Source organism: Lutra lutra, chromosome 7 (genome assembly GCF_902655055.1).
Source record: "Lutra lutra chromosome 7, mLutLut1.2, whole genome shotgun sequence".
Taxonomy (NCBI): domain Eukaryota; kingdom Metazoa; phylum Chordata; class Mammalia; order Carnivora; family Mustelidae; genus Lutra; species Lutra lutra.
The window spans coordinates 38,518,178-38,540,262 of NC_062284.1; the positions used below are offsets into that span (position 1 = coordinate 38,518,178).

At 35.9% G+C, this 22,085-nt stretch overlaps 1 protein-coding gene across 11 annotated transcripts in view; it reads left to right on the plus strand.

Annotated features, from left to right (window-relative positions):
• TCF12 (transcription factor 12) overlaps nt 1–22,085 on the plus strand; it is a 390,676-nt gene that overhangs the window by 261,040 nt on the left and 107,551 nt on the right. For all 11 annotated transcript variants that reach the window (XM_047739172.1, XM_047739171.1, XM_047739175.1 and 8 more), the window contains one exon: nt 13,549–13,613. In XM_047739172.1, coding sequence (XP_047595128.1) covers nt 13,549–13,613 — 65 coding nt within the window. The remainder of the gene's footprint in view (nt 1–13,548; nt 13,614–22,085) is intronic.

A 22,085-nucleotide genomic window follows, 5' to 3' on the forward strand; every position in this document is an offset into this window, starting at 1 on the left:
ACACACACCCCAACTCATGCTTGACTCTCTGTCTCTCTCTCTGAAATAAATAAAATCTTTAAAAAAATAAGATTTTATTTTGTAAGTACTCTCTACACACAATGTAGGGCTCAAACTCACAACCCTGAGATCAAGAGTTATGCTCTCCACTGACTAAGCCTGCCAGGCACCCCCATAGATGAAAACATTTAAACAGTGAACATCACCATATCTACTTACACACTGCTAACTCTCTATAACACCTCCTTTCTATCTAAGAAAGATGGTCTGCTCCTACTTCCCCCATGAGCTTTAGACAACAACCAAGCTATTTTGAACCCAGTGGCTTAGAACCATCAGACCCAAGTAGCCTGTGGAAAAAAAGAAAGAAGCAGGTTAAGGATTACACCTAAGCCTCTCCGTTCTATTTGCTCTCGGTTAACAGAATCTATAATTCTGTTAAAAGTCATTTTATACCTTCATTTCTCTTCAAATCCCTAACTCACTTTTCCAGTTCATGCATGCTTTCTTTGGTAAATCTTTCTCTTTATTTGAATTGTGAACAGAAACTTGTTTGTGGCTAAGTGTACAGTTAGTGCTAGAGACAGACCAACTCCTTAATGCCAAGGGAAGAGTGAGGCCATCAACCTTTAATGAAATTTAATGAAATGAAAGTCATAAAGAATTCTAAAACCTTTGAGAGTATCCAAAAGTTTCCTTTAAATTATTTCCCTGGAATCTACTTTCCTTTTTTCCTCTATTTAATCCCTTTTCAAACACTGATATTCAAGATACACATATGGATTTTCTGGTCAGTATATTTCATTTAAGGGGCGCCTGGCTGACTCAGTTGGCTAAGCGTCTGCCTTCGCCTCAGGTCATGATCTCGGGGATCCTGGATCAAGCCCTGTATTGGGCTCCCTGTTCACCAGGGAGTCTGCTTCTCCCTTCCCTCTCCCTCCTTCTGCCCCTGCTCCCTGCTTGGTCTCTGTCTTTTTTTTTTTTTTTTTTAAATATTTTATTTATTTGACAGAGAGAGAGAGATCACAAGTAGGTAGAAAGGCAGGAAGAGAGAGAGAGGGAGAAGCAGGCTTCTCGCTGAGCAGAGAGCCCGATGCGGGGCTCGATCCCAGAACCCTGAGATCATGACCTGAGCTGAAGGCAGAGGCTTAACCCACCGAGCCACCCAGGTGCCCCTTGGTCTCTGTCTTAAATGAAATCTTTATATATATTTTTTCATTTAAAATTAATAACTAATATCTAATTAGACCTTTTGTTTTTCATTTTTTCTAAGCATTTTATATGTCAGTACATTTTATCCTCAAAAAACCAGTGAGATGAAACTTACTGCCCCATTCCACATTAGAGGCAGCTAAGGGACAGTGAGGTCAGGTAAAAATCTTAGTAAGAAGCAGAGTGGGAATTTAAACCCAGTTTGTGTACATCCAGAATCTGTTCATAATCATTTCTACATGCCTCCTACCTAATTTTTTTATTGCAAATATTTTTCTTTTCCTCTTTTATTCTTTGGTTTCTTCCTTCATTCCTCCCTTCCACAAATATTTTACACACATGTACTGTGATTTAAATTGATTTGTATAGCATTTATAATGAGTTAGTATATAAAAAAATTATTTTGAGTTATGCCCAACTCACAAATGAATTTTGGATTATAACCCATTGAGGACTCAAGGCTAGCCTTTACCTATTTTTCAAATTGCAAAGGTAGGATGGCAGTAAATTGCATGCAATACTGGAGGCCATACAATGAAAACTGAATGTGTCATATTTTACCCCCAGAGTACCTATTATGTAGCAAGAATCTTATTTAAATCTTAGAACACAGAGGGGATTTAAGACTCTCTTTGGGCTTTCTCCTTCTGTTTCAACAAAATAAAATAGTCTCCTTTCAATTGCTCTATGTCTGTATATTTTCTGTGGTTTACAAAGTATGCTTAACTTTCTGCATTATATAGGTAGAAGGTGTTGAGCCCCAGTGAGAAATTTTATTAAGAGATTTTCTTAATATGAATAGAATAAAGTCTTGGCAACTAAGTAGACTGACTTTAATTTGCCATATTCAACATATATTAAATATCTCAAAATGTATTAAATGAATGTATGATGAAATGCTTATACACTTCATTTTTATGACTGCACATCATTATTCCTAAAGTCCATGTATATTTTAAAGTTTTTTCTTATTACAGTTAGTTAACACACAGTGTAATACTAGTTTGTGGTGTACAGTATAGTGATTCAAAACCTGCATACATCACCCGGTGCTCATCACAACAAGTGCTCTCCTTCAACCCCATTACCTGTTTCACCCATCCCTTACCACCGCCCTTCAGGTAACCATCAGTTTGTTCTTGGTTTCTTGGTTTGCCTCTATTTCCCCCTTTGCTCATTTGTTTTGTTTCTTAAATTCCACATATGAGTGAAATCATATGGTATTTGCCTTCCTCTGGCTGACTTATTTCGCTTAGCATAATATACTCTAGCTCTATCCACATTGTTGGAAAATGGCAAGATTTCATTCTTTTTGATAGCTGAGTAATATTTCTGTGTGTGTGTGTGTGTGTGTGTGTGTACACACCATATCTATCCATTCATCAGTCGATGGACACTTGGGCTATTTCCATAATTTGGCTATTGTAGATAATGTTGTTATAAACATTGGGGTGCACGTATCCCTTTGAATTAGTATTTTTGTATTTGGGTAAATACCTAGTAATGAGAAGTCCTGGGATCAAACCCCGTGTCATGCTCCCTGCTCAGCAGAGAGCCTGCTTCTCTTTCTCCCTCTGCCTGCCACTTTGCCTACTTGTGCTCTCTCTGTCAAATAAATAAATAAAACGTTTAAAAAAAAAACAAACCCAAAACCTAGTAATACAGTTGCTGGATTGTAGGGACGTTCTGTTTTTAACTTTTTGAGGAGCTTCCATACTGTTTTCCAGAGGGGCTGTACCAATTTGCCTTCCCACCAAGAGTCCAAAAAGTTCCCCTTTCACCACATCCTCGCCAGCACCCATTGTTTTTGTGTTGTTGATTTTAGCCATTCTGCAAAAAGTCCTTATATTTTTTTGCTGTTTGTCTTCTTCCTCTTACTGTTGATGGTGCCCACATTTATATTCTGTCAGAAGCGGGGTGCTTAATTAATAGCAAAAATAGATAGGGATGTCAGTTTCATGAGATATTAAGACAGAAAGAGATCACCCAGTCTAAATTTGCTCTACCCAATCCCATTCCCCAGGTGAAGAAACTGAGGCCTTGGGAGGTTTAACAACTTACCTGTTTCACACAGCTACTTCATAGCAGAGACAGGAATAGACCCTTCTGACTCTTCATTCCCATGTTTGTTTCATTTCACTACCCTGTTTCTGACATAATTTCATTTCACTACCCATGTTTCTGACATAATTGGTGAATGGTAGCAGCTCCATTGATTAGTTCCTTTCTTTCTATTCCAGTTCTTGCTGTCAAGGGAAACTAGCTAATTAACAATCATTTGTTATCCACTATTTTGGAGCACAGTTTTCTTATATTGTCTCTGTCTCCATGTGGCTGTATGCCATAGATAGAGGCTTAGAGTAGAATCTGTCCCTGGCATGCAAACAAAACAACCAAAATTCCAGACTAGTGTTCCCTGAACAAGTGGCATCTGCCTTCTGGTCCCCAAGTGCCATAAAAACAGACTCAGACATTGACCTTGCCTAGTAAAGTCATGATGTAAATTAAACAGCCAAAATACAAAAAGTTGTGAGAAAAATCATAGGAATTAACAATAATGAGCTTAATGTGCTCTCTATCATTACATGATGCAAGAAATTTCAGAGAGAAGCATCTATACAAGGATTTGGTGGAAATAGTATGCCAGAAGGTAGTGTGTGATTACCAAGACACTTTGAAAATATGCTCCCCTCTCTTCCCCCAGGCAAATTATTTGTTGATACGACTTTTTTTTTTCTTTTTCAAAGATTTTATCCATTTATTTGACAGACAGAGATCACAAGTAGGCAGAGAGGCAGGCAGAGAGAGAGGAAGGGAAGCAGGCTCCCTGCTGAGCAGAGAGCCCGATGCGGGACTCGATCCCAGGACCCTGAGATCATGACCTGAGCCGAAGGCAGCGGCTTAACCCACTGAGCCACCCAGGCGCCCTGTTGATACGACTTTTACTTGATTTTCTTTTTCTCTTTATTTTGGGGCAAAGGGAGTAAACTATGATTAAGGTATTGAAGACTGGCTTAGTTTATTTTAGTCCCTAGAAAGTTGTAAAACATCAACTGAATAATTTCAAATCCTTTTTTATTTAAGAATGGAATAAACATTAAGGTACAAAAGTTACTTGATTATTTTTAGAGAATATGTATTCACCATATTTTATCCTGAAATGCAGCCAAAGATGAAGAGATAATTCCTAGTTCTCTAATCTTTTGGCTTGCTATAAAAATGAAATGTCTTTATTTCTAAGTTCTAAACAACATGTGGTTAGTGAAGTATGGAGACATTAAGTGAGAAAACACTTAAATTCTGAACCTAAGGAAAAGCAACAATGCAATATGGATGTAAATATGTGTTCAGGGACAATTTAGAAAATGCAATTACTAACTAAAATGTCTCAGAGAAGCAGAGTTTAGATTTTGAGCTACCTGTAATGAATACCTTGTTATATTTTTATATGCAGCAAAATTGAGCCATAAAATGGCCCAGAAAGTTTTGATAAATGAAATTGATCAAAATCTTATTCTACTTTGTTCATTCATTCCTAATTTCTACCTGCCTACCTACCACACCCCCTCATATTGAATTCTGCATTTTAGTGTTCTCCCTGGGCATTCTAATGGCTAAAAGGCAAAGAAACTGCTTTGTATAAACCTTCTAATCCTTGTCTATGTGTTCATATTTAATGTGTGAATCTGATTTTAGGGAGGGATTGGAGAGCCTGAGGAAAAATAGCTGGATTGGTGAATGGTTTGCAACCTGGACTACTTCCTCCCAGGTTTTAGTCTCAAGAAGTCATTTCTAAAGCCTGTTCAAATTACTCAGGTCTGACTGTGTGCTCTTATCAAGGATAATGAGATACTTTATAGCAATTCTGCAGGAATTATTGATTAGGAAGTTGCTTACAGTTCTGATACCTGTCACAGGAAGTTGGTGCAGGACTTGGACGGAATAAGTGATGAGATAAAGGCTGGGTTAGAAAAGTGATTACAACTGGGAACTTGCTAATCACTGACCTCTATAGGGGTCCTCTGGTTTATCACTAATCTCACGCACACTTGGCACTTTCCTGTGCTGCTGCCTCATCATTCATAGCTGTGTGAGTAATTTGGCATGGAGTGAACAAGAGGAGGGCATAGAGAGTCCAGCAGCTGTGCTTGTTGGCACTAGATATTTAAATATCTTCAATGTAGCCAGCAGCGTGCTTGGCACAAATGTTAGCCAATAATACTTAAACAAACTGTTGTGAAGAAAATAGGCAGGCATTTATGTTAAAACCCTCTCTCTTTTCTTTCCTTTAGAAATATCTGTTAGTTTGAGATCCTTGCTAGATTTTTTGTGTGTAAGATTGATCAGATTGCTGTGAAAATGAAGTCAGTAATACTAATAGTTAACATTGGCCTAGGTTCTTTCAGACAAGAATTTCCAAGTACTTTATAAGCATTAATAATTAAAGCATTAATAACTGTGCAGACCTGTGTGCGGTACATGCTACTGAGTTGATTTTCCTAAAAGAGTGAGTGGGAGCATTGACGTTAAGTGACTTGTAACTTGCCTAGTTCACTCAGTGGAAAGAAGCAAGAGCCAAGAGATTAATCCAGTAATCAGAATCCAAGGTCTCTGCTCTGTTACATACCAAATGGCATTACAGATTTCCCCACTTTGTAGGATAGTGTGTTCTTGTGTTTTTCCAAGTGGTTAGTGCGATTGAAATTGTATGAAACTTGTGGTAGTGTTCATCCACAAAAAAAAAGAGGAAAAGATTCTCCATGAGCCAAAGACGGTAGGTAAATAATGATTTTGCAAAGATACGTAAGGGGGGGGGGGAACAGTCTGCTCATAAAACTGTGATCTTATTTAGATTTGTACCCAAATATTTAGATTGGCCTGTGTAGGGATTTCATATTGTTCCTCTGAAAACTGTATCTGGAAAAGTTCTCATGATTTATATGTATCAGAGTATTTGAGTTTGAAACATAGTAATGTTGATCTAGGTAACTTTTTTGAAACATCCAAGGATTCTTTTTCTAGGTTAAGTCTTTATCTTTCAAGAAAAACTAGTCTAATGCTTCACTTAAAATATAACACATGGGGTTTTTTATGTAATAGATGATGAATTTGAATTTATGAATGCAGTTCTTTATGCCTTACAAAAATGAACATTGAAACAATACTGGCTTTCAGACAAATAGGGGGACTATTTGTTCTAATTTGTGCTCTTACTCATGAATTCAACAGTTACTTTACCTATTCATTAAAATTACTAAACTTAAGTTAGTTGTAAATTTTCAGGTGTTCACTAGACCGCTGCAGAAATAAATGCTAAGCCATCTGTATCTTCCATAATAGCTCTGTATCTGGCCATTTCCTCATGAAAACGTTATTTTGAGTTGGTAGGAAAAGAGCACATACAGCCAGGAGAGTATTATGGAGCATGTTTCTACAGCCAGTAGATTCAGATCTACAGGAGATCTTGTAGTTTTACTGTCATATCTCGCACCTGTTATCAACTTCCTCCAGTCACTCCTTGCTATTAACGGGATTTCTAGTAGGAAGAAGCATACAAGTGGCAGTGGAACCAGCACTGTAAATAAAGTGTATTTCACAGTACCTTACACATAATAGCTCGTCAACAAGTGCCAGTTCCTGTCACCTTGCTCACAGCAGTCTCAAGAGTGAAGGAGGGTAGAATAGTTCTAGATCGCTGTCAACTATAAGGAGGGTTCAGCAAAGCAGCCTGGGAGCCAGAGTTGGTCAACATAGGAGCCAGAGTTGGTCAACATAGGAATGCCGTGTCTCCTGGGAGGAAGTGTGGTTTAGTTTACCCCATGTACTCTACCCAAGTGTGTTAGATGCAAGTGGGCCTCAGTGCAGAGGCAGTAATTTCAGAGCATAGTCGCTGGAGACCTCCATCACTTATATTCTCTGAAGGAAGAGATTTGCAAGGTGCGTTTTCATGGCTTAGCAATTAAATATGTTAAATTGTTTTAAGATATGCACAAAAACAAATCCCTGCTTGGCTCCCAGCCTCTCAGGATGCTTTTCTGCCCCCTCTGATCTTGTCCAACTTATTCATTTTATAGATTAGGAAACTGAGACCCAGAAAAACAAGATCAGAATAGATACTTTTCTAACAGTCACTTGAAGCAAGAGAAACAACAACATGTGCCCTTTGCAAGAACTGAAAAGAATAGCAGTTACTTATGAGTAAAACCAGCGTAACTGACTGTGTTCTTTATCTAGAACCGGTCTTTGGAAGTTGGGTTTTGCTGCCAATCATTTTGGGGATGGTTTGTCATCCATTTCTCTCTGCAGCAGGAATAGATAGTGTCATATCATTTGATTGGTAGAGGCTGCTGTGAGGGCTAAATAGATAAAACTTCCTATACTGTATTTGGGCTCCACCAGATGTGTACATTTATGATCTGAATATGGGAACTGTGTCCTAAACCTCCACTGGAAAACAGTACAATATGGTATGCCATTAAGTTTTGGGGTCAGCAGTGGAACAGACTAGAGAGCCCAGATATGGACCCTCAACTCTATGGTCAAATAATCTTTGACAAAGCAGGAAAAAATATACAGTGGAAAAAAGACAATCTCTTCAATAAATGGTGCTGGGAAAATTGGACAGCTATATGTAGAAGAATGAAATTCAACCATTCTCTTACACTGTACGCAAAGATAAACTCAAAATGGATAAAAGACCTCAACGTGAGGCAGGAATCCATCAGAGTCATAAAGTAGACCATAGGCAGTAACCTCTTCGATATCAGCCACAGCAACTTCTTTCAAGATATGTCTCCAAACGCAAAGGAAACAAAAGCAAAAACGAATTTTTGGGACTTCATCAAGATCAAAAGCTTTTGCACAGCAAAGGAAACAGTCAACAAAACAAAGAGGTAACCCACGGAATGGGAGAAGATATTCGCAAATAATAGTACAGACAAAAGGCTTATATCCAGGATCTATAAAGAACTCCTCAAACTCAACACACACAAAACAGATAATCATGTCCAAAAAATGGGCAGAAGACATGAACGGACACTTCTCCAATGAAGACATATAAATGGCTAACAGGCACATGAAAAAATGTTCATCATCACTAGCCATCAGGGAGATTCAAATCAAAACCACATTTACATACCACCTTAAACCAGTTAGAATGGCCAAAGTTAACAAGACAGTAAATAATGTGTTTTGGAGAGGATGTGGAGAAAGGGGAACCCTCTTACCCTGTTGGTGGGAATGCAAGTTGGCATAGCCACTTTGGAAAACAGTGTGGAGTTTCCTTAAGAAATTAAAAGTAGAGCTTCCCTATGACCCTGCAATTGCACTACTGAGTATTTACCCCAAAGATACAGACGTAGTGAAAAGAAGGGCCATCTGTACCCCAATGTTCATAGCAGCAATGGCCACGGTCACCAAACTATGGAAAGAACCAAGATGCCCTTTGATGGACGAATGGATAAGGAAGATGTGGTCCATATACACTGTGGAGTATTATGCCTCCACCAGAAAGGATGAATACCCAACTTTTGTATCAACATGGATGGGACTGGAAGAGATTATGCTGAGTGAAATAAGTCAAGCAGAGAGAGTCAATTATCATATGGTTTCACTTATTTGTGGAGCATAAGAAATAACACGGAGGACATGCGGAGTTGGAGAGAAGTGAGTTGGGGGAAATGGGAGGGGGAGATGAACCATGAGACACTATGCACTCTGAAAAACAATCTGAGGGTTTTGAAAGGGTGGGGGTTGGTAGGTTGGGTGAGCCTGGTGGTAGGTATTATGGAGGGCACGTATTGCATGGAACACTGGGTATGGTATATAAACAATGAATTCTGGTACACTGGAAAGAAATTTAAAAAATAAAAAAATTAATAAAAAAAATTTTTTTAAAGAATTTGGGGTCAGATAGCCCTGCATTCTGGTTCTCTGGGCTACTTACAAGTTCTGTGACCTTGGGCAAGTTATTTCTCCTCGTTAGTGAAATGGGGGCTTAATAGTACCTGCCTCAGTGAACAGGAAGAAGTTTAAAGCTACTGTTAGCATTCATCTGGATTATTTTAGTAGTGTTCAAATTCATTTGGGTTATTTCAGTAGTCTAGTAGTCTTCTAATAGCTTCTGCACTTGTTCTTCTATAATTTATTCTTCACAAGCAGTCATGATGATACTTTTTAGATGTAGAGTGTCTTTTCAGTAAATAATACTAAGTCATTTGGGTATCTCTGGAAAAATATTTGAAACAGTACACACAACAAAAAAAAGGGGGCAAGTTAGCCAATATGAAAATGAAGAATTTCTGTTTATCAAAAGATACAATTAAGAGAGTGAAAAGACAATCTACAGAAAATATTTACATAGAGACAGTAAAAGGTCTTATATCAAAAATACATAAAGAACTCCAACAAATCAACAAGTAAATGACAACCCAAGAGTAAAAAAGTGAACAATATACTTGAATGGACATTTCATTGTACAATATTCAGCTGTCCAATAAACATGAACTCACAGTGATTTACTAGTAGAAACTTGGTTGCCAAAATGTCTGTTAAGTCTCCCACTGCATTAATAAATAACTCCACAACAAAAGAGCTAATTGTTCCACAAATCTCCTTACTAATAAGAATACCAGGAATATCATATAATTTTCTGCACAGGTTTTATCTTACTCTTGGAAATTCTGTTTTCTGAGCATTCTTTCTCATAACAAGGTATAAGAATGTATCTCTTTTTTTAATCCTTTTTTATTTTTTATTTATCCTTATTTTTTATACAATACTTTATTGTTGCTCAATCTCTTCACTAGGACCTAACAGTGTAATCTTGATTCCATCTTAGCATGATAGTTTTGTAAGTATTAAAACATACAGACTGCACTTCTCCCAGATCCTCTCCTCTCTAGGCTAACATCTTGATTCTTTTAGTCGATCTGGTATCTAGATTCCTCACCATTCAAGGGAAGTTACATACCTGTTTAGCAGTTACTCAACCGTGTTCATTTGACATATATTAATATTATCTATATATAGCATTCATTTATAATACTTAGCAGAAAACCATAATACACTAACCAAAGTTGTTAGTTGTCAGACACCCCAAATAAAATAGGCTTAGAGATTCATTTTAATTCATGAAAATAGTTCTTGTAAAAAGTAATTTAAAGACTAAAAGATGAATGTCTTCTAAATCTCAGACTGAGTATGCATTATTTTAAGAGTAACCAGATTTCTAAGTCCCTCAGAAATAATTAGCTCTTAATAAATGAAAGGTGAAATGAAAATGTATTCACATTTCAAAATCTAATTTGAATAGGTTAAGTATCATTTTAAAAACAAGCTATCAACTTTCCATTTCAGAAGAAACTTTTTCTCTGTAATGTTTTTAACTTACGTTAAATTAGTTTTTGTTTTCTCTGTTTGAATATCCTTGTGAAAGGAAGAAGTTTAGGAATTTTAATAGGCACAGGAAAGTATATTTAAAAACTTATGTTTTCTTTTTTTTTTTTTTAATTTATTTGATATATAGAGAGGGAGATCACAAGTAGGCAGAGAGGCAGACAGAGAGAGAGGGGGAAGCAGGCTCCCTGCTGAGCAGAGAGCCCAATGCGGGGCTCGATCCCAGGACCCTGAGATCATGACCTGAGCCGAAGGCAGAGGCTTAACCCACTGATTCACCCAGGTGCCCCAAAACTTATGTTTTCTTAAATAACAAGTAGTGTCCATACAGATAATTAAAATTGTATTTGAAAGCTGTACTTTATTAAAAAGAGAGCTAATATTGATTTCTTACTTTGTTCCCGTTTCTGCCTGAACAATTGAAAAAAGAAATGTTTCTTACTCTGGTACAGTTGAGTGAAAATAAAACAGACCATAACTTGTGTTTAAGTCTTCATTAGTTGTTTAATGTTTCAGGAAGAGGAATTTGCAAGATAGAAAGGGCCTAAGTATTTCAGCCAATAGTAAGTTCATGGTATATTGTGATGAAAAACCAATATAGTCTTTTTTTAACCCTATGGTGTTTGTTTAGAATGTTAATACAGTTAATATATTTTCTTAAAATTGAAGACACGTTAAGGGCACTTGGGTGACTCAGTTAAGCATCCAACTTTTGGTCTCAGGTCAGATCTTGATCTCAGGGTCATGAGTTCAAACCTGCCCTGGGCTCCTAGTTTAAAAAAAAAAACAAAAACAGATATGTACCGGAAATGATTTTTGATATCTCATAAATTTGTTTATTTGATGAATAAAGTGATACCTTCAAACCATAAATGTGTGCTGTTCTTTATTTTCCCTTAGTAATTTGTCTGCCAATCCTTCTAATTTGGCATTTCCCTTCAGTCTCTGCCATCATCTTGGTTCAGCAGGATTTCTGATCCCTTTTGATGAGGCACAGGAATAGCTCCAAGAGAAGGATTGAGTCCAAAATCCCCATAGATCATCTTGACTCTTACAAGCAGTCTTACTTGAAAGATATATATCCTCTGAGAGTTAGGGTTTTTTTGCTTTTTATTCTATACGTATATGTTGCAAATTAAAGCTCTTTATGTAGAACATACTGCTTTATGGTGAGACAGTGAGGCAAACAGACCACATTAATTAACCTTTTCTCATTAATCTGCATTTTTATGTTTGGCATTACTTCCCCTGAAATATGTGCTTCATCACTAATAGCCAGTAAGTGCTTTTTAAGACATGTGCTACAACGTCCTAATGGGCTCTGAAATTATACCTTGAATTATTACAGTATTTTCTAATAACTAGCTTTGATATTACAAGGATTATTTTGTATATCTAAGGAGTCACTACGTGCCAAATTTAGAGGAGCAAGATTTTATATCAATTGGCCACTGTGGCATGTAGATGTCAATGAAAATAATCAAATATTAGTTCCTGATTCTCCCAAGTTTTTTTAAATTTTATGCACTGTATCAGTAGATAATTTTGAGCATCCCATTTATATGGGGAGTTTTAAAAATCAATAAACTATACATTTTTATATAATTATAAGCCTAATATCTCAATGTGTAGTATACAAGTGTGGGGGGAAGTTCATATAGCCTCAATAATTTTAAATATTTTGGATAACTTGTCAGATTTAATGATATTTGTACTGTTTTTAACCTCAGAATGGAGAAAAAGAATTAGCTCTGCCATTGTCATTGTTTATCTGTGTCTCCATCTTTGTTGTTAACATCAAACTGTGATGTTTACAGAAATCTTTTTGAGCAACATGTCTATTAGAGACTGTTCAGTTAAAATCAATATGATATTTGTAAATTTACTGAACAATGTGTTGAGAAGCCAGTAAGCAAGAACTGCTGTTGGTATCAGCACTGTGGGACATCTACTCTCCTCCAGAACTGGCCCATACCGTTTCTGACATTTACCATCCAATTTTGAAACTGCAGATACAGTCCCAAAAGGAATTCTTACACATTTCTGGGCATGTAAATTGACATGATGACTTCAGAGAATAGTAAGGCCATACTTAGAAAGTTGAAAGTGTGCATCCTTTAATCCAGTAGTTCCACTTCTCTGTGTCTTTTCTAGAGAAAGTCTTATGTGTATGTATAATACATGAGCGAGGATACATGTTTTACCATTCTTCCTGATAACAAAAAAACGAGGAGCCATCTATTTCTCGGGAAGGGAATAGAGAAACTGTGGGTTTTTTGGTATAACGGGACATTTTATAGCAGTAAATATGAATGAGCTAGGTGCATATTATCAACATGTATCTCAGAAGCATATTACATGGAAATCACATTTCAAAAGGGGTGGATTACTACATAATCCCATCTGTTTAAATGTATTAAACACAAACAGTAATGTATATTGTTTGGGTACACAAATATATATTAAAAGTTTCCAAGTAAACATGGGAATCATATATACTATCCTTTCGCTAATGGATATCCTGAGGTCTGGGGTGAGAATTAAGCTGTATCTGTACTTTTAATTTCTGAGACAGAGAGGAGAGGAGGAGGAGATATCTTCAGTCTGAAGCAAATAAGGGAAAATATTCTCCCTACAGAGTAGATCGTACTGTTGACTATATAGATGTCTATTCTTTTCCAGTCTTTTGAATATTTTTTCAGTGTTTCAGCGGAAAGTATTTAATAAAATACATGCTATTCAGTGAAAGTGTCAGGATTTGTTAAACTGACTAGAATGATAGTAAGTTTTTAAAATTTTAATTATTGGATTTTATCTTCTTGTTTCTAATTTGTTCTCTGTACTTCAAATCACAATATAATTACTAAGAATGGTCTAGTGGTTGAATTGATTGTCAATAAATGAGGACTTTTGTATACAGTTACTTTCTTTGTTTTATAGGAAAAACGTCAGAGAGAGGCTCATTTTCCCTGTACAGCAGAGACACCGGATTACCAGGCTGTCAGGTAAGTTTAATAAATACAAAATTGAGGTCATTTATAATACATAAATAAAAGCTTTGATAGAAGAGGTAGGAATTTATCCAATTTCAGCATTATCTATGCCTTTAATGTGTAACTAAATATGGTAAGATTTTAGTAACTAAAGATATTTTCTTTTCCCTCTGTTTAAAATGATTTCTCTTCCTCAATTCACCATTGTCTTTCTGTAGAAGCAACAATTACCTTCCTCTCCCTTTCCAAAATTCTTATATCATTTCTGAAAATGATTTTTGCATATTTCCTCATGAGAAGAACAAAGCTGCTAATATATTACATGAAGAACATACGATTGCTCTGTGTAGCTTTACTATCCTGTAATGTTAAACTTACTAATGTTCTTAGTGTTTTCATTTCAGTCCTACACCCTAACCCATTCTTTAGGCTTTCAAAAGTCTCTTTGACTTGGAAACGTTGTTTCAGCTTTTCCATATTCCTTAGCATGTTGTATTTTTACTGATGGCCATCTTCTCTGCTTATATCCCCATATCTTTAGAGAGAATCCTGAACACTCAGTTCACCTCTAGATTCCCATCAGAACCAAGCCAAAAAGAATAGGAGGGCAGAATATATGAAATTTGTTTTCTGCTGTCTATATGCTTTTCATGAGGTCTGCCCTAATTTTAGACGTGGTCATGTCAGTCAATTTTAATTCTCATTCTAATAGTACTACTACATTTAATATATATCCTCTAATTGTGCCAATCACAGAAGTCCTAGGTTCAAATCCCATCTTTACAAGTTACTGGCCAGTGGTCCTAAGACAAGCCATTTAACCTCCAATCCCATCTCTGCATTGATTTTCTCATTTGAAAAATAGAATTAGCAGTTTTGTTTCATCCTACTTTATAGGTCTATGAAGACCTATAAAGTTATATATAATGAAGGTTAAATTCCATGTACTTGTGGAAGCATTTTACAAAATAAATCATTTAATTTTTTTTCCATTCATATAACCTACAAAACAAAAGCTGTTTTGTGTTTTGGGGAATGTTTTTTGTATTGTTGGTTCAAGTCATTACATTCACAGTTTCATCAGCAAAGGTCATTATTGTTATTCCATGAAGTATCCTGTATTGAATCTCTTGGAGTTCTCACTTGGCTTTAGGAAATGAGAGAATATCCTTGGCACAACCCCATCACAGGCCAGTAACTCACAACTCTAGTGGTTCTTTCCTCCTTTATTTGCTCCATCCTCTGTACATAGATTGGGAAGTGTTGTATGTGGACAGTGCATGCATGTAAGAGCGCACATGGATAAATGCTGGAGCAGAGGATGAGTTGAAACAGTGCCCAGTAGTGGTATTATAATAGGGTAACTTGCAGTGATTTTTTTTTGGTATGTTAAATCATCCTTGCATTCCTGCGATAAACCTCATAGAAGCCATTTTGAATCCTTAATATTATTTTTAAGAGACCAAAAGATTTGAGAGCCACTGTTCTAATGTTAATACTATTGCTAAATTTGAGGGGGAAACAGTTGTAAGCTCTTAGAAAATACAGCTGCATCTAATATATCAGCTAATGCTTATATTAATGAGTTTCCACTTAACATTTTTTATACTCTCTTGGCAAAAGTATTGCTATTTAGTTAGGATTAGTGGTAAGCTCTATTTATATAATTCTCAAGTTTTGAGAAGACAAATCTCAACAGTTTTTCCAAAGATTAATATGTGTTTATACCAGATTTAATTCCTTTCTTCTCGGGATTTTTGTTTTTTTAAATCCAGTATAATTAACATACAGTGTTATATTAATTTGAGACGTACAATACTAGTTTTAATTCTTATATCAGAAAACATTTTTTTTTAAACCTAGGTACAAGCACTATAATAACAATTGCACCCATTTACTGAGAACTGAGCCAGGCTTTGAATTAAACATGATCACATTTAATCCCTTTAACAATACCCATTTTTCAGATTGGAAATGGATGCTCTCCAGAGGTATTAAGTAATTTGCTCAAGGGCATGCATCTAGCAAGTGGTAAACTTTCTAAACACAGGGTTGATGCTTTTAACTATGATATAACTATACTGCAGCATAACAGTATCAGGTTCCAGGTCTGTCCCCTTACTACCCTTTCACTTTAATTTGTTTGGATGAGGAGGGACCTGGGAATTTATATTTTAAACAAGTGCCCCAGGTGATGCTAATTCACATGTGTTGGGGATTATGCTTTGAGAAACCCAGTTCTCCTGTATATGCCAAATATAAGCATCTACGGAGTATAAAAAAGGAAGAAACCATAAGATCACTGTTCAACAGTTGTTTATAACATTTTGGAGAGATCAGGTAGGCCTGTGGAAAAGAGAAACAATGTTACCGGGATGTATGAAATACAAAATAACAGTATTGTTATTGCAAGAAATGTAAAGGTATTCAAATGAGGGAAAGATTTATTTGTAAAGTATTCACAGAACCAGTGCATGAGCCCCAAAGAGGAAGCCCACAATTGAGCACAGAGGAGAGGTTTTATGGCAACAAAGACAGATGGCATCAGTGAAGATAGGAAGGCTCTTAAAACAAGTAAAAGAATTCCTCACTGTGAAAGGAACAATGGCCTTGCTATTTATTATTGTTACTTAGCTCTCACTATGCTGCAGTTGCTAGACAAAATAATGGATGGCACCAGCTGATTTGAGGCCTAAAGAGTAAACTCAGGATATTCAAGAGTTAAAAAAGACGTATAACTCCTATTCAAAGAAAAACCTGTATTCCAAACAGTATTTGTTATCAGGGGTCAGAGAAAACAATACACTAAACAACAAATTGGCTGCCATTTTGTCTTACGTGTTCACAAGTGACATAAAAATCTTAACCACACAATGATAATAGAAGGAAATGTAAACAGTGACTGCAAAATTCTATCCAAACACCACTTTGAAACCATTTCTCTTCAACATAATTCCCAAAGGAACATTAACTCTCCTATTAATGTACATAAAATGCTGCTGACATAATACAAAATTCATTCTAATTTAATAATGCCTGATGGGCCTTACTTCATGTTAAGATGATGTAATAATATGTTGCTAAATGAGTCTCCTCATATTACTTTCATGGCAATCCCATAACTGATGAGCCATTAAAAGGAAACTGGTGTAGTAGTATTACTGGAAACACTGATAGATCATTCTGCAATCAGATTTTTTTAATTGACTCGACACAGAACATAGAAGCCAACATCATTATTAACTATAGGTATAATACTGCACAATGATGTGAAAAATCCTTTTATCATTACAAGTTTTTCACTGATACCTGTAAAAGAAGTATGTATTCAAGTAGTTTATGTTAGTTTTTCTCCCAAGTGTTCAAACCCAGAAGAGACAGGGTCTTGGGTTTTTTTTGTTTTTGTTTTGTTTTTTTTTTTCGAAGAGATTTAAGTTTCATCAGCATTTAGGTATTATATGCTTTAGGAAATGACAACTTTAAATTCAGGTAGCACTTAGTTATTTGGAAATTTACCCACAATTTGCTTATTAATCATCCTCTTTTCCCATTATAACCAGTCTCACTATATACAGACATTTGATAATGAGAAAATTATAAAAGCGTCAATATATCAGGAAGATATAACAAATGATACATAATGATAATAACTTTAGGTAAATAACCTAAGAGCTTTAAAATAAATGAAGCAAATATTGACAGAATTCAAGAGAGAAGTAAATACAAAACTATAGTTAAATGTTTGAATATCTCTTAGCAATTGACAAAATAACTAGACAAAAAACTTAGTTCATTTACTATCAACTACCTTGACCTTATTAATATTTACAAAACTGTTCCCAACAAATGAAGAATATACATTCATTTTGAGGGTATATGTTCTATTCAGCAGGATTGAATCATGTGCTAATCCATAAAACTGGTGTCAATAAATTGAAAAGATTTTAAATCCTACAGCATATTGTGTGACCAGAAGAAAACTAAATTAGAAGTTAGAAGATACTTAAGAAAACACCAAATATTTGAAAAATAACCCATATATAAATAATCTGTGGTTTTAAAAAATTAGAAGGGAATTTAGAAACTATCTCTAACTGAATTATAGTGAAATATGATATAGCAAAATCTGTTGGTGCAGCTAAAACAGTGCCTAGAAGAAAAGGTATAGCTTTAAGTGCTTGTATTAAAAAAAAAAAAAAAAAAGATCTGGATTATATAGCCTGAGGTTCTGCCCTAAGAAGCTAGAAAATGAAGCACAAAATAAATAGAAGGGTGGAAATCATACAGATAAGAGCAGGAATCAGTGTAATATTACAGAATTAATAGAAAAGCAACAAAACCAGAATTTGGTTGTTTTAAAAGATCCATAAAATTAATAACTACTAGGGCTGCCTGGGTGGCTCAGTCATTAAGCGTCTTCCTTCGGCTCAGGTCATGATCCCGTGGTCATGGGATTGAGCCCCACATTGGGTTCTCTGCTCAGCGGGGAGCCTGCTTCTCCCTGTCCCTCCCCCCTGCTTATGTTTCCTCTCTCTGTGTGTCTCTTTCTAAATAAAATCTTTAAAAAGAAAATTAAGGGGTGCCTGGGTGGCTCAGTGGGTTAAGCCTCTGCCTTTAGCCCAGGTCATGATCTCAGGATCCTGGGATCGAGCCCCACATCAGGCTCTCTGCTTAGCGGAGAGCCTGCTTCCCCTCTCTCTCTGCCTGCCTCTCTGCCTACTTGTGATTTCTCTCTGTCAAATAAATAAAATGTTAAAAAAAAAAAAGAAAGGGGACGCCTGGGTGGCTCAGTTGGTTAAGCCGCTGCCTTCAGCTCAGGTCATGATCCCAGCGTCCTGGGATCGAGTCCCACATCAGGCTCCTTGTTCTGTGGGGAGCCTGCTTCTCCCTCTGCCTCTGCCTGCCACTCTGTCTGCCTGTGCTTGCTCTCTCTCTCTCTCTCTCTCTGACAAATAAATAAATAAAATCTTTAAAAAAAAAAAAAAACTTAGTTGAAAAAAAGATATTGGGAATAAGTTTGAAAACTTAGGTGAAATAAATTTCTTGAGGAATACTTGCCAAAGGGACAAGATAAAACAGAAAGTCTGAATTGCTGTGCATCTATTAGTGAAAATAAATTCATTTCAAAAATTCTTTACAAAGAGTGATGAGCACAGGTCATATATGGAATTATTGAATCACTATATTGTACACCTGAAATTAATATAACACTGTGTGTTAACTATACTGGAATTAAAGTAAAATAAGAAAGAAATGTTGGGGGACAAAAAATTGTGAGAGAAAACCCATAAAAAATGCTTGAGGGTCATGGTTTCATTGGTGAATTTTTTTAAATGTTCAGGGGAAAAATACCAATCTTATACAAACTATTTTAGAAAATAGAGAAGGAGAAAACACTTTACAGGTCATTTTATGAGATGAGCAATAAAATTACACACGTAAGTTTGGCTGAACATTTGAAAATCAGTCAGTTTAGTTCGACACATTAACAGAAGTGAGGAGAAATACAGTGTGATCATTTTCGTAGATGTAGAAAAGGTATACAACAAAAATGAAATATTCATGATAAAACCTCACAACTAACCATACAAAGCAGCTTCCTCAGTTTGATAAAAGACATAAATGAAAGATCTATAACTAACAGCATATTTAATGGTGCAAAACTAAATGCCCCCCCCATATTAGGAACCAGATAAGAATTTCCATTCTTATTACTTGAACTGTATGTGCTAGTATAATAAGGCGAGGGGAAAAAAAAGACACAATTGAAAAAGGAATAAATTAAGCTGAATTTGCAGATGACATGTTTATGTACCTGGGAAATCTGAATGAATCATCATGAAAACTTTCAGAACTGATAAACCTTTAACTTTTTCCCAGGATATAAAGTCAATCTAAAAATTAATTATATTTCTACACACTAGCGATGAACAATTAGAAAATGAAATTAACAAAAAAGTACTATTTGTAGTTACATCAGAAAGCATAAAATACTGAGGTATACATTTAGCAAAAGATTGTAAGACTTCAACGGTGAAAACTGTATATTGCTGGGAGAAACCAAAGAGGATCTAAATAAATAGATATATAAATAGATATAAATAAATAGATTGGAAATTGGAAAACAGTATCATTTAGATGTCAATTCCATTAGGCTATAGATTTAATGTAGTCCCAATCAGGATTCTAGCAGACTTTTTTTTTAGACATTGACAAGATTATTATGTGCTAACAGGCACATGAAAAGATGTTCAACATCACTCATCATCAGTGAAATACAAATACAAATCAAAACCATGATAAGAATACCACCTCACACCTGTCAGAATGGCTAAAATTAACATAAGAAACAACAGGTGTTAGCAAGGATGCAGAGAAAGGGGAACCCTCTTAAACTGTTGGTGGGAATGCAACCAGTGCAGCCACTCTGGGGAACAATATGAAGTTTCCTCAAAAAGTTAAAAACAGAACTGCCCTATGATCCAGCAATTATACTTCTAGGTATTTACCCAAAGAATACAAATACAGATTAAAAGGGGTGTACACACCCTAATGTTTATAGCAGCATTATAAACAATAGCCAAACTATGGAGAGAACCCAAATGTCCTTACTGATGAATGAATAAAGAAGATTTATATAAACAGTGGAATATTATTCAGTCATCAAAAAGAAGGAAATCTTGTCATTGCAGTGCCATGGATGGAGCTGGAGTGTATTATGCTAAGTGAAATATGTCAGTCAGAGAAAGACAAACAGCACATGATTTTACTTATTTGTGGAATTCAAGAAAGAAAACATGAACATATGGCAAGGGGAGTAAAAATCAAGAGAGGGAAACCAACCATAAGAGACTCTTAATGATAAAGAACAAACTGAGGGGTAATGGAGAGAGGGAGGGAGGGGATGGGTTAGATGGGTAGTGGGTATTAAGGAGGGCACTTGTTATGATGAGCACAGGGTGTTGTATGAACCACTGAATTATACTCCTGAAGCCAATATTGCCCTATGTGTTAACTAACTAAAATTTAAATAAAAATTCTGGGGGAAAGTTAATTAACACAAAAATAAAAGTTAATTGGAAAAGGCATAGGATTAAGAAGTGCCAAAACAATCCAGAAAGAAAGGAGAAAGGACTTGCTTTATACCTGATTTCAAGACTTAGTATAAAGCAATACTAATCAAGATGGTATAGTATAAAGACTGACAGATCATGAACAGAATAGAATCCAGAAAAGGACCCACACCTTTATGCTAAATGATATTTGATAAGAGCACCCTGGCAACTCAGTGAGGAAAAAAAAAAAATCTCTAATGTACAATGCTGAACAACTGAATTATCAGTATGGAAAGAAAGGAAAGAACTTAAAGCCTTACCTTATACCATACACAAACAAATTTGAGATAGATAATGGACTTAAATATGAAAGCTAAAGTAATAAAGCTGCTGGGGAAAAAATAGATGAGTATCTTTGCCACATACAGGTAAACAAAATTTCATAGGGAACACATAATAAAAGCATCAAACATGAAAGAAAAACTGATAAATTGAACTTAATTGATAGTAAAGGGGTACCTGGGTGGCTCAGTCTGTTAGGTGTCTTACCTTCAGCTCAGGTCGTGATTCCAGAATCCCGGGCCCTCTCTCTCCCTCTCTCAAATAAATAAATAAAATCTTTTTACAAAAATTAAAAATTTGTGGAAATGAAAAGAGAAGCCACAGATTGGGAGAAGGTATTTGCAACCCATATATCTGACAAATAAAATGATCCCTGACAACTCAATAATAAAAAACAAGCAACCCAGCTTCCTTTAAATAGGCAAAACACGGGGCACCTGGTTCGCTCAGTCATTTAAACATCTGACTCTTGATTATAGTTCAGGTATTGATCTCAGGGTCATGAGTTTAGGTGCTGCATTGGGCTCCACATTGGGTGTGGACCCAGCTTTAAAAGTAAATAAATGAATAGGCAAAACACTTGAAGAGACACTTCACGTAAAATATGCAAATGGGTGAGCCTTGATTTTGGCTTAGGTCATGATCTCACCCTTGTGGGATCATGCTCCCTGCAGGTGTGCTTCAGATTCGATCTCCCTCTCCCTCCCACTCATTCTCTCACTCTCAAAAATAAACAGAATCTTAAAAAAAAAAAAAAAAAAAAACAACAAATGGGTAATCAGCACGTTACAGGTTCCACGTTATTAGCTGTTAGACACATGAAAATTAAAACCAGTATACAACTACCCAGAATAGCTAAAATCAAAAAGATGATGCATTGTTGGTGGGACTGTAAAATGGTATGACTTTAGAAAACTGGCAGTTTCTTATAAAGTTAAACATGTATCAGCCCCACGACTCAGCAGTTTACTCCCAGGTATTTATCCAAGTGAAATATTGTTCACAAAAAGCTTTTTTCTCAAAAATGTTTGTAACAGTTTTACTCACTTTAGCCTAAAACTGGAAACACAGATGTTCATCAAGAGGA